This window comes from Chroicocephalus ridibundus, chromosome 7, assembly GCF_963924245.1.
Source record: "Chroicocephalus ridibundus chromosome 7, bChrRid1.1, whole genome shotgun sequence".
In the NCBI taxonomy this organism is placed as follows: Eukaryota; Metazoa; Chordata; class Aves; order Charadriiformes; family Laridae; genus Chroicocephalus; species Chroicocephalus ridibundus.
The window spans coordinates 17,648,134-17,660,525 of NC_086290.1; the positions used below are offsets into that span (position 1 = coordinate 17,648,134).

General features: G+C 59.3%; 1 protein-coding gene across 15 annotated transcripts in view; it reads right to left on the bottom strand.

Annotated features, from left to right (window-relative positions):
• The window catches only part of TNS1 (tensin 1), a 67,871-nt gene that overhangs the window by 12,119 nt on the left and 43,360 nt on the right, over positions 1 to 12,392 (bottom strand). For 6 of the 15 annotated variants that reach the window (XM_063341727.1, XM_063341723.1, XM_063341725.1 and 3 more), the window contains 5 exons: positions 11,588 to 11,668; positions 7,643 to 7,821; positions 7,275 to 7,413; positions 4,763 to 4,855; positions 3,815 to 3,850 (listed from right to left, as the gene is read on the bottom strand). In XM_063341727.1, coding sequence (XP_063197797.1) covers positions 3,815 to 3,850; positions 4,763 to 4,855; positions 7,275 to 7,413; positions 7,643 to 7,821; positions 11,588 to 11,668 — 528 coding nt within the window. The remainder of the gene's footprint in view (positions 1 to 3,814; positions 3,851 to 4,762; positions 4,856 to 7,274; positions 7,414 to 7,642; positions 7,822 to 11,587; positions 11,669 to 12,392) is intronic. The other 9 variants (XM_063341738.1, XM_063341729.1, XM_063341731.1 and 6 more) reach the window with 6 other exon arrangements.

Consider the following 12,392-nt stretch of genomic DNA (forward strand, 5'->3'; position numbering starts at 1 on the left):
GGTATCCCTGTTTCAGCCAGTGAAGGCGCTTGATCTGAGCTCCTCCAGCTGCACGTTTTCCCTGTCTCTCTTCCCCCATGCAAGGGATTGTGCAAAACCACATCTGGCTCATCTGGACCTTTAGGTTACTCCAAGGGATGCTGAAGACCCCAGCCAGGGCACAGGAAGGGGGGTCATGCCCACCCCTTTTCTCGAAGGAACCGGAGCATGTGGGACCACAGTCCCTTCCCGCTCCACAGCCCCTCCGCCCTGCTCTGAGTCAGCGTCCCTCCCCACCCGGGATGCCACACAGCTCACGTCGTGCTCCCTGCTCATCCCCTGCCCCTAAAAATAGAGCCGGTGACTCTGCCCAGCCTGCGCTGACTCACGCGGGACTGACGACGATGCCCAGAGGTCCCTGCCCCGCACGGCCCACCTCTGCCAGCCACCTCCAGCAGCAGACCAGAGAGCAGCTCCAGCTATTTCCACTGCAGGATCCAACACTCTCACTCCCAGCCCAGCTTGAAACCAGAGCTCATGTGCAAGACCAAGAAAAGCAATTTTCCTTTGGAGTCGCCGAGCTGTCCCGTGCCAGGAGCAGAGGGCTGTGCTGGCCATCACCAGCCAAGGCAGCCGCCAGACCCAGCCCTCCCTCCTGCCTCCTGCTCCATCCAGGTTGGTCCCCATCCCTACAAAACCCCCTAGTATCCCCCCAAAAGCCACACTGGATGAAGGACCCCATCCCCCACCTCCCCGCAGCTATGTCATACCTCGGCTGGCACGTGCCACCGACCACCTCCGTGCTGGGGCACAACACCCTAAGCGAGACCCGGCTGGCGTCAAACGCTGTGGGCCGGGCATCCTTGCAGATCCCTGGCTCCAGGCTGGCCATGCCCGAGGCAGCTCCACAGTAGCAATTAGCATGACAAACATTATTATTGTTATTAGTCATAACAGCCGGGCTAGAGCTAAGCCTGCTGGCAATCCAGCCTGCTCACAGCCAGCGATGCCGATGCACAGCTCCATGTTCAGTGCCGGACCAAGGGGTTGCAAGGAAAAAGACTGTCATGGGTCCCCCTCCTTCCTCCCCAGTGTCTCCATGCTCCATCCACCTGTAGACAGGGGAGGATTTGTCCATCCCTTGGGCTGATCTCCCTGCCCAGCCCTACTCAATCACCTCAGGAAAGATCTGAATCAAAACCAGACCGAGGACTTCAACACGGGCTGGGTACCAGCATCCGAGGCAGGACACGTGGCTCTGAGCGACAGGGACGAGGCGCTGCCCAGGGGGACGCCCAGGGCAGCTGCAAGAAACTCACTGCCGCTTAGGTAATTAAATTAATTTCACAGCTACTCACTTTTCTGCCCCAGCTCCCCACCCCAGACTAAAATTAGCCAGACAGTACATATGAGTCAGCCTGCAAGAGGTTAAGACCAAACGTCTGCGAAAATGCCAGCCCCCCCTGCAAAGGTGGGGGCTGAAGCAAGCCAGGGGCTCGGGGACTGGGAACAGCATACATGTACCACAGCGAGGTGTGTGACTGCGGGCACGAGTTTGAGTCGTTTGGTTCAATACGGGGAAAAAAAGAAAGAAAAAAAACCTGGGAAGTTTCTTGCCTCCTAGTGTTTTCTTGGAAGAGGCTCCGGAGATGGGAAGACAGTGGGAGAATAGAAAGGCCTTGAGTCATTGTGGAGGCCGGGGGGCAGTAATCGGGAATCCTGAATCCTGAATCCAGGCAGGGCTGCGCTCTGGCCAGGAACACCCAGTGCTGCGACTGCACCAGGCTGTTTTAAAGCTTCCTCGGAGGTGGCAGCCAGGCCCTGAGCTCCTGCGCTGCCAGAGCATCTTCCTGCCCCAGGTGCAGCTGAGCAGAGCCCAGTGGGGCAGGGACCCTTGTGGGGTGCGCAGCTGGGTGCAGAGGGTGCTAAGCCAAAGCTTTCTTAAGCCAAAAAAACAGTCCCTTCTCAGGATTGCAGATTCAATCCCGTCAAACCCATCACTCCACTCTCCTGAGACCCCACCTGCAGTACTAGTCCAGCTCTGGAGCCCTCAGTACAGGAAAGACATGGACCTGTCGGAGTGGGTCCAGAGGAGGGCCAGAAAAATGATGAGAGGGCTGGAGCACCTCTGCTATGAGGACAGGCTGAGAGGGTTGGGGTTGTTCAGCCTGGAGAAGAGAAGGTTCCAGGGAGACCTTATTGCAGCCTTTCAGTACTTAAAGGGGGCCTACAGGAAAGATGGGGACAAACTTTTTAGCAGGGTCTGTTGCAACAAGACAAGGGGCAATGGCTTTAAACTAAAAGATGGAAGATTTAGACTAGATATAAGGAAGAATTTTTTTATGCTGAGGGTGGTGAAACACTGGCACAGGTTTCCCAGAGAGGTGGTAGATGCCCCATTCCTGGAAACATTCACGGTCAGGTTGGACGGGGCTCTGAGCAACCTGGTCTAGTTGAAGATGTCCCTGCTCTTTGCAGGGGAGGTTGGACTAGATGACCTTTAAGGATCCCTTCCAACCCAAACTATTCTATGATTCTATGATCACGTTATCTGAGAGGATGAAGAAGGACAAAAGCAGGGCAAGAGGCCAGTGGTTGCCACTCAGCCCAGACAGCATGGCGTCACTGGACATCCTTGCTCTGGGCCAACCATCATGCAAGCTGCTGAACTACCACAGGAACAGAGAGGCAGCAGAGCTTGAGCTCCTTGGCATCTGGTGGGAAGGAGAGGGAATGTTTGGGTCTTTGGAGACTTAAAGCTGGACAGAAATGGTAAAGCTGCGGGAGACTTAGGAAGGAAAAGCCTGATCTTATCCCAGCTTTTCTTCCTTTAATGTACCCAAGAAGCCATCGCTGAAAAATCAGCTCTGGAAGCAGAACATTTTCTTCAAGCAAACACTTTCTCCACTATTACACAACATTCAGATTTGGGCTACGTGCATTTTGAGGAACTCCCAGGGAGAAATGCTGATGGCTCCCAGGGCCGGGGGAAGCATTGCAAACTCGCTGAGAAGAGACATCCTCTCCCCAAAACCCATCTTGAACACATAGTTCCCCATCCAGGCCCCGAGGGCCCAAAGTTTCATTAAAGAAGAAAGCAAAACCACCCAACAACCGTTAGATAGCAGGCAGCACTCCAGGGAATCAGAGCTGCTCCCGAAGCCTCCATCCCCCTGGAAGACATGCCACCCCAGAGCCCCCACCATCGGCAGAGCCACCCCCCCAGTTGCCGCCCCAGTACTTGGCATCCCAGAAGAGGCGCAGCCCCAGGATGGGAGAGGTGGGGGGACTTTGGGAAGCCTCCCGGCCGGCAGAGGATGCACACCGGCTGCCGGCGCTGTGCTGCTGCCCAGCCAGCTGAGCCAGCACACGCTGGTGGCCTCTGCGCCTGGTGACCTTTTGTGCTGCACTTTGGTTTATTTTCGCTCTGAACAGCAGCGGAAAAGCCAGAAGGGGAGGGCAGGAGCCCAAAACCGGGGCTGCTGCTCCCAGCCCCCCACCAGGCTCGCCTGAAGTTGGCCGTGATGTGCCAGCATCCCCCACGTGCCACCGACAAGGATGCCACGCACTGACAAAGAGCTCTCAGCCCCCATGGACGATCGCCACCCGATGTGACAGACCTCCAGCTCCATCGGGGAATGCAACCATGACATAAGGCACGATGTTCCCCTCCTCGAAAGTGAGCGGGATGGGCAAGACTCAGGCTCCTACGTCCCTGGGGGCCAGTGGGAGGGAAGGCTGCTGGCTCAGGCAGCCGGAGCCTTCTCTGAGCAACAGTCCTGACAGTGGGGATGAGCGGGGAAGAGAGAGACAGAGAAAGAAAAGCCTTTCTTACCTTCTTCAGAGTCACCGCCTGCCTCCCCTTCTAGCTCTGAGAGATGGAGGGGCAGGGGAGTGATGGGAGCAGGAAGAGGAGGAAGAAGAGACGTGCGAGACAGAAAGAAAGAGAAATCCGAGTTAAGCAGCATTGCCTTGCTTAGACAGAGGCACACAGAGCGCAAAGGAGAGCCCCACACCTGCCCGACACTGCACTCCAAACCAGGACCCCAGCCTCAGACACCCCCAGGGTCCACCTGGTCATCCCAGAGATGATGTCCAAAACCCAGGAAGCTGGTAGGGAAGAGGGAACAGCCCAGCAGGGAGCCACCACGAAGGGCTGCTCCGAGAAGCCCAGCAAGCACCAAAAAAGCATCAGCTCACTCTTGGGGGCAGAGCAAGAAGAGTCCTGCTGGGTGGGCTCAGCCAAGCTGTTTCCCCCGGCCTTAGCCGGGTTTTGGGGAGGTGACACTCAGCCCTGAAATGGCCCAGGAAGGGGCCCCGGGTGCTGGGGAACAGCGAGGTCTGGACTGGCAGGCAGCTCTGGGACACGTCCCTGGAACAGCACGGCCTTTGCACCCGGAGACCTCTCTCCAGGATGGAGAGAGCTCTGGATACTGTTCAGGCTGACAGGCTCGGCTCTCGGAGAGCGAACCCTCTCCAGCTGTGCGTGGAAGGAGAAGGGATGGAGCAGGGTGGGGGAGGAAAGAATGTGGGGCTGGGCAGGAGGCAGGACCCCGGGGTTTTCCAGCCTCCACCACTGAAGACCCTGCAGGGCCCAGGGCAGCACCAACATCCCCCACCCTCACACAGTCCCAGAGTCCCGATGGGAGGTGACAAGGACCCCAGGACCACCCGGCCCCAAAAGATAGGCAGAAGTGCCTTCTTCAGCCAGGGGACCCTTCCAGGGGTATCCTCGCATATGCCACCCCCCAAAACCACCCACAGCCCCCATGCCTGCACTCACCTCCCACTGGATGCAGCAGGATCTCAGCTGGGTTGTGGGGTTTCAGCCCCAATGCTGAGAGCGGGGTCTTGGCCAGGCCGGGGGGAGAACGCACTGTTGGCATGGGGGAAACAAGAGCGTTAGTGGAAGGGTGGGAGGTGAAGCTTCAGAAAGGCTGGAGCTGTCAGTGCCCAGGGGTTCAGAGTCCCCATGACACATCCCACCCACCGGCTGCAACTGGGCACTGCCAGGAAGAGGAGATGCCCTTGTGTGCAGCAGCACCCCCAGGGAAGGGCACCGATCCCCCTCTCCATTTGGGGATGCGCATGGGACGGGAGGTGCCCGGGAACAAGCAGTCTGCCCCACTGTGGGGCTGTCAGGATGGAGAAAGGGGGCAATTCCCACCAGGGCAGGCCCAGACCCCATCTCACAGCAGCGTCCTCACAAGGGAATGGTCCCACCATAGACATGAAGCCTTTTATTGCCCCTGTGCAAGCAGCTGCCCCCCAGTCCAGAGATTCCAAACCTTAATTCCCCTCTGCCGATCCCCACGTCTGGCTGAGCTGGGACCGGGCTGTCCCGGAGCAGCTCAACCCTCCCACAAAAAGGACAGCAGGACTACCAAAACACCCCCACCCCCAGATCAGCTCAACGGGCAGGTGAGGATGTTCACACAGAGCATGTTCCCCAAGGGGTGGCAATGGACACGTGAGGTCTGTACCCCTGGGCCCATACATACATACCAGGAGGAGCTGCGTATGTATGTACAGCTATGATATGGATGGACCAGCTGTGCGGGGTGGCAGGGTTTCATGGAGCAGGTTGGACCACCCCGAGGCGACTGCACCTCCTCTTCCCTCCTGCCCCCCCAGGTTTGACCCATCTCCCTGATGCTGCATCTCCTGTGGGGAGACCTCCAAGTCTCATGTCCAGCCAGAGGGGCCAGAGGGGCACATCCCTCCATCAGCGTTTGAATGTCCCCAGCTGGCAGCACGGGCGCAGGTTCCACGGCGAGGCCGGGAGGCGGTGGGTGGTGGGAGCTCCGGAGGAAAGCCAGACCCTCGCCCCGAGGCCAGGTCCCCCCAGCAGCCTGGGGCTGGAGCAGCCGAGCAGCCGAGTCCCTGGGAAACCGAGATGGCGGCGCCTTCCCCAGCGGGTGTCTGATTTCCCCAAATCTGGTCGGCCACAAGCCATGATGTCAGCTTGTGCTTCCGTTGGCTGACGAACGGCGGGGTCCTCCCGGGGCCGGGAATTCCCCTGGGACCGTCGTCTCCCCATGGAGGGGAATCGCTCCTATGTCCCCCTGGGGGGCACTTTGGCAAAGCCTGCAAGCTGCAGCTTCACGCTTCCCAGGCCTCCCCAGTTGGCGCTGGCTAGGAAACACTGCCTCTCGGCCACGTCCCCAGCCAGGCTGTTCCTGTCACCTCTGCGAGTGACTCATCCCCCAAAACAAGCCACTGTCCCACTGCCAAGGAGCTGCTGCCCTGGGGACAAGCTCTCTGGTCCCCTGAACAACGGGGCCATTTCCAAGCTGCCAAACGCCCCAGGGACGCTCCCACACTCCAGTCACTGCATCCCATGAGACAGGGCTCAAAGGCCAGCGGGTTGCAGGGAAGGAACAGCAACAGCGCAGGAGGAAACAGCCTCAAGCCCTATGGGTTGAGCTACAGTGGGGGCAGGTGACCCCATTACGACCAGGACGTGGCATCAGAGGGGGCTGCACCCAGCACGAGCATCCCCAGCCCTAGAGCACCCCTCAGCATCCAGCCTACAAAAGTGTTTTGAGGGGGTAAAGGCGGGGCTGCCGTCTTTCTGATGGGTTTCCCAGTTGACCGGCTGCTCTGTTGCACTGGTCCAGCCCGAGTCATGCTGTGACAACGTGAGGCTGTTCATTGGGGTTCATCGCTCAAGCTGATCACACAAACCCAGTCCACACAAAACCACCGCGACTGCGCGGTCGGGGTTAGTCAGAAGGGAGGCATGCTGTGCTAGAGGAGCAGAGACAGGCTGCATGCAAAGGGCTGGCAGCTCCCAGCCTTTTCCACCTCCTGCCCTGGAAACAGCAAGCGAGAAGTGGTACAGAGTGCAAGGGTCTGCCCTGAGCCCCCCTCCCAGTCTTCAGTGCCTCCTGCCTCCCCCCTGCACGCCTGCTACTGCAGCCTCACTGCCTTTCTTGCCATGCCAGTAGGAAAGATGGAGAGGTGCAGGACCAGGACGGGCTGCAAGGATGCTGTCTTTTAGACCCTGCCTCTCTCCTTATCCCGCCTCGGGATCCCATCAGAGAAACACCACAGCAAGTGAAAGGTAGGCAAAAGCCGACAGGGAGGTGCTGAGAGCCGAGATGCTGATGGCAGCAGGATGCTGATGGCAGCATGGAGTGGTGGGATGCAGAGGAGCGAGGAGAAAGGAGAGGAGAAGTGATTAACGTGGCGGTGGGTGTCTGGAGCCCGGAGCTGTCTGACCCTTGGCGAATTTCTGGCTTGCCGAGAGCCACCCACCGAGCCCCTCCGCCTCCCGGAGCCGCAGCACTTACAGGAGTTGGAGTAAGGGGTTTGTGGCGAGACGGGGAAAGCTGGGGTGGGGGGAGAAATCTCACCGCCGCTGGAGGGTGGGCTGCTGGGGGAGGCACCCTCCATCTCTTCAAAGGCTTCCTTGTAGCTGTGGAGGTGAGGCTGGGGGAGAGCAGGAGAAAGGGTTAGTCCCTACAGTGCAAACCTCCAGGACACCATCACCACAAAAGGCAACATTAACCCTCAACCCTCCAGGATGGGACTTTTAGCATCCACAGCATCCTGGAGAGTTGAATTTGAGGGTTAAGGGAGCCCTCCGAACCTTCTCTCTCCCCAGAGGTTGTTGCACCCCACCAGCCCTCCCCCGGCACTCCACCAAGCCCCAGCACACCTCTTTGGGCCTCCCTCCAGGGTTGGCCGCGATGGTGCTGACCACCTCGGGCGAGAGGACAGTGGGGCTACGGGGTGAGCTGGGCTCCGGTGAGCTCTTCTCATAGTGGCTGTCGCTGGGGGTCCGCTTGCGGGCAGGGACGGCGATCTCCTCTGTGGGCTTCTCTCGGGACTGTACCCCTGTGGGGCAAGCACAGGGTGGGGAGATGGGTGAGGAGGTGCTGGCTGAGATGGGGACCAGCAGGAGATGCTCTGGGGCTGATCTGAGAGGTCTCGCCGGGGCCATGTGCTGCAGAGGGGGCTCTGCCTGGCAGAGATGGCAGCTTCAGCACTCACCTGCATCTAACCCCCCGACCAGCACAGGCAGTTGTGAGCTGGAGCAGATAAACCCTACAGCACTGGCCCTGGGCCAAGCGACAAAGCAAGGCAGGGCTGCAGCTAGTGGCTGGGTCGCTGCATTAGCCCTCCCAAGCACCTCGAGTCCTGCACTTAGGCACAGCATCCCCTGGCAGTGGGTGTTGAGGGGCATAAGGATCCTGTAAGCCCCCCAGCCAGCCTCCGCTCTACAGAGCTGGGAAGGGCTGGGACCTCTCAACAGCACCATGGTGGGAAAGGGACGAATCCCCCAGCACCGGGGCAGCAGCATTCGGCTGTATCCCTGTTCCCACAGCTGGATACGGCTCCAACCACAGCAGAGGTAAAGGCCTCTTTTTATGAGTCTAAAGGCAGAAGGAGCACCAGGGCAGGAGGAAGGACCCCAGCCAGAGGAGTGGTGCAGGGAACCCCCAAAACTACTGCTGATCTCCTACCCCCAGCATGACACTTTCCTAACAGGGAAGATTGGCATCTCTGCACTGTCTCCACCCAGATCCCCCTCCCACATCCCAGCACCACAAGACACCAGCAGTGGACACCACAAGTGCCCAAAGCCTGGGGCAGCACCAAGGGGCTCCAAGACCCTGGGAAGAAGAAGGGAGCGAGCAAGTCACCGCGGGAGAACGGGTGTCTTGGGCTGTCGGCGTCTGGGTAAGAGCCTGTCAGTGAGCTGGGAGAAAGCCTAGGAATGGGGACAAAGCCAGCGCAGGGCAGGGGGACTTGGATGGCTGGGATGAGGGGTGCGACCTCTCCCAGCACCCAGCAGGGCCCAAACACAACCTCTGCTCCATCTCGCCTGACGAAGAGGTTAATTAGGGCTCAGGGATGATGGTGCTGGGTTCGGTGCAGGGGAACTGCACAGAGCATCACGGGTGCAGCTCAGAGCCCCAGGGACTCCCACTCCTCCCCGGGACCCACACAGCAGCAGGGTGACCCCCGGTCTCAGTCAGGCTAGCAGAGGTGACAGAAGCGTCCCCTCCACATTTCCCGCAGAGCCGGGAAGTGCTCACGCTCCTCTTGGCCCAGCACATTGCGGGGCAGGGGAAAAAAGAGAAAAAGGAAAAGAGAGAAAAAAAACCCAAGAGGCCAGCATCACGCTCCAGGAAATGCACTTTTCAAACACCAACTCCTTTCCCACGGGCTGGCGGAGGAAAACCAGCCATCAGCTGCTTCCCCTCGCTCCCCGGGGCTCCGTGCGGGACCCACGCCTCACGCCCGCTGACCTCCCCTCTTCACCGCTCCGGCACCCACACCAGAGCTTTCCCGACCCCGGAGAAAGGGCTAGGAGCAGGGAAAGGGCTGGGAGTGCGGGAGGGAGGGAGGTGGCCTGGGTGCATTTCTAAATAATCAGTCCAGTGAATGGCAACAACAATAAAATCGCAGCTCGGGGGGGGGGAGAGGCGGCCGGGCTGCGAGGCGGGGGACGTGAGCCAACGGGGCCGGCTCCAGCCGCGGAGGCGGCCTGGAAAATTCCACTAAGAGCAGCTTTGAAACACAACTCCCCGATCCCTTCTGCAGGTGCTCGCCGGCGCGGGGGACGGCCATTAAAAAGGCCCATGGTGGGGACAGGGGGACAGAGAAGGTCTCTGGGAAGCCGCCCTGCAGGCGCGGTGGCCACGGATAGCTTCTTATAGGGTCACCCTGTATCTTTTTCCCTGCTTTAAGGGAACAAAGCCCTGAGTTGTGAGCAGAGAGAGAAACAAAATGGGGGAGGAAAACTAAAGCAAACCCTTATATTTTATTTTCGCTCTTCCACTTTGTGCACTGGGGGGTGTCCTGCACGCTGCAGGAGCATCACCAGGAGCATCCCTTGGCCCATCCCAAAGCGAGCTGCAGCAACCAAGCGCTGCAGAGAGGCAAGGACTGGGCTCCTCGAGTCGCGCACGCCTGCCTCGCTTTGCGTCTTCTATTTGGGAAGCACAAACAGCAGCTCGCCGGAGCCCGGCTGTCAGTGCACATCACACATCTGCACATCACACATCTGGGATGGACCCCCTGCTCCATCCCGGGGCTGCATGTCACCTGGAGGCAGGGTGCTGGATCTGGCCCATTGGGACACCCAGGAGCTCACCAGGCTTTGGCTGCTCCACTCCTCAGACATGGAAAGCAGCCGGGTCTGCGGGGAGGGGAGGGAGGAGAAGGGAAAAAAGGGACTCATTGTTCGGGAGCCGAGAGTGGGAAACTTCACGGGCCGCCCGGAGCAAAACCTGGAGGAAACCCAGGCTCTGAGCACGGCTCCCTCGACCCCCCAGGTGATTTATGGGCTGGAAACTACGCTTGAAAAACAAACTCTCCTTTCGCCCGCTCGCTGTGCCCCTCGGCAGAGGTACAGCCTCCCTTAGCCATGGCCTCGGCAGCCACTCCCCAAGGACACCCTGCCCGGCTGCAGGAGTTGGGGTTCCCTCTCACAGTTGAAAGGGGGGAACAGCAGCCTGCACCCCACTGCCCACCCCTGCCCCTCCATCACCTCTGGCACTGACACCCCTTCTGCTGCCCATTTAACTCCCTAACCTGGCAGCAACCTTCTCCCAGCGAAGTCCTGCCCTTGAACTAAACACAGCTCTAGGGCTGGGGAAGGGCAGGAGCACAACAGCCAGGGGAGGAGGAAACAAGGGGGATTTAAATCCAGGTGGTTTTGTGGCTTGGGAGCCAGGTTTCTGGGCCAAATCAGGAGGCAGCTGCTTTTTGGGCATGAGATGCTGGAGCTACTGCCAGGCAAGAGCTGGGGGATGCCCCCACAGTGGAGAGGAGAGGGCAAAGCAGCATCCCATGGCCTTCAGTATACGGAACCCAGCGATTAAAGCCAGACAGGGCACACGATGCCCAGGGAAAACAGATGCAAACTTGGTCCCTCCCCGCACGAAGAACAGCAGTAGATGTCATCCTGTACCGCTCTCTGCCAGAGCCCAGCTCGCCCCATCCCACCAGGCACAGATACATCTGCTGCTCCTCTCCTTCCAGGGCACTTCATTGATATGGAAATCCACGTTTCACCCCAAAACGAGCGCAGCCATGGGCCCTCCCTCACCTACCCCCAACTGCAGACAGACCCATGGGAGAAACCCCCAAACTGAGGCAGGTGAGACCCTGCTGGGCCAGGAACCGGCTGAACATGGGGTCTGTGGAGCTGCACTTCAGCCCTTGCCTCCTGGAGGGGTGAGCCATGGCCAGGACAAAGCTCAGAGGGGCTGGAGCAAGGGCCCAGATCTGTCCCAGCGATGAAATCCCACCAGGGAGCAGCGTCAAGCTTGGATGAGATGCAAAACCGAGCACAGGCAGGGCAGTCTGTACCCAGGGCCATGTGCTCCCCCATCACCAGAGGAGGTCGAGGGGGGCCCTGAGCATCGACTTGCTGAGAAAGGGTATCGAGCCTCCCTCCATACCACATCCATGCAACACACGGAGCACTCAGCATGCAAGGATAGGGGAGGAAGGAGGGATTAGGGGGGGAGAATGGAGGAGAGAGAAAAAGGGAAAAGGAAGGAAGGATGAGAGGGAAGAACGGAGAGGAGGGAAGGAGAAGGATGGGAAGGTTGGAGGACAAAGAAGGAGGGAGGTGGAATGAACAAACCGGAGAAGGGCCGTTGCTGGTTCAGAGGAAGACGGGGGACTTTGGTGCTCTTGTTGAGTTCCCTGAGCTTGGCGTTGTACTCTGCCAGCGTACCAGGACAGGGGGTGCAAGGAGGGTGGGAGGTCACAGGGGACAGACACAGTTCCCCATGGGGAGAGGAAGGGGCAGACACAGGACAAATGTCACGAGATACAATAGGGAGACAGAGAGAGAAAACAAGAGAAAATATTAGTTGGGCTGCAACAGATGAGCCCAGGGTTGCTTGGGGTCTGAGTGAGCTCAGACCCTGCTTGGAGCTGCTTTCCCCATCACCTAAACTGCCTGGCTCCAGGCACCACTGAAACCCATATGGGAAATCAATGGTGGCTCCCAGCCACACATGGCCTTGTGCAACACCACAAAAGCCCCATCACCGTTCCCTTGGGGGTAGCACCATGCAGGTCTTCTCCATCATGGGATACCCAGGGGTGGGACAAGAAGGGATGACCCCAGATGCCTCGCTGGGAGATGAGGGGAACTTGAAGTATGGCAGGACTGGCTCCTCTCTGCAAGGAGGAGCTGGGTATGCCAGCGCTGACCCATCCCATCTCTTTCCCACCATCACCAGCAGGAAGCGGGAACGGGAGCACTCCCCCGCCAGGCACAGAGGAGGTGTGAGATGCTCTTCGTTGCTGTGCTGGAACACGCAGGCAATTTATAGCAGCGGGGAATGTAAACAAACCCATCCATGCCCCACCGTCCCCATCAGCCATCCCCTCCCAGCGCTGGCTTTGGGACACCTCGTTCCTGCCGGAGGTCAAGCTGC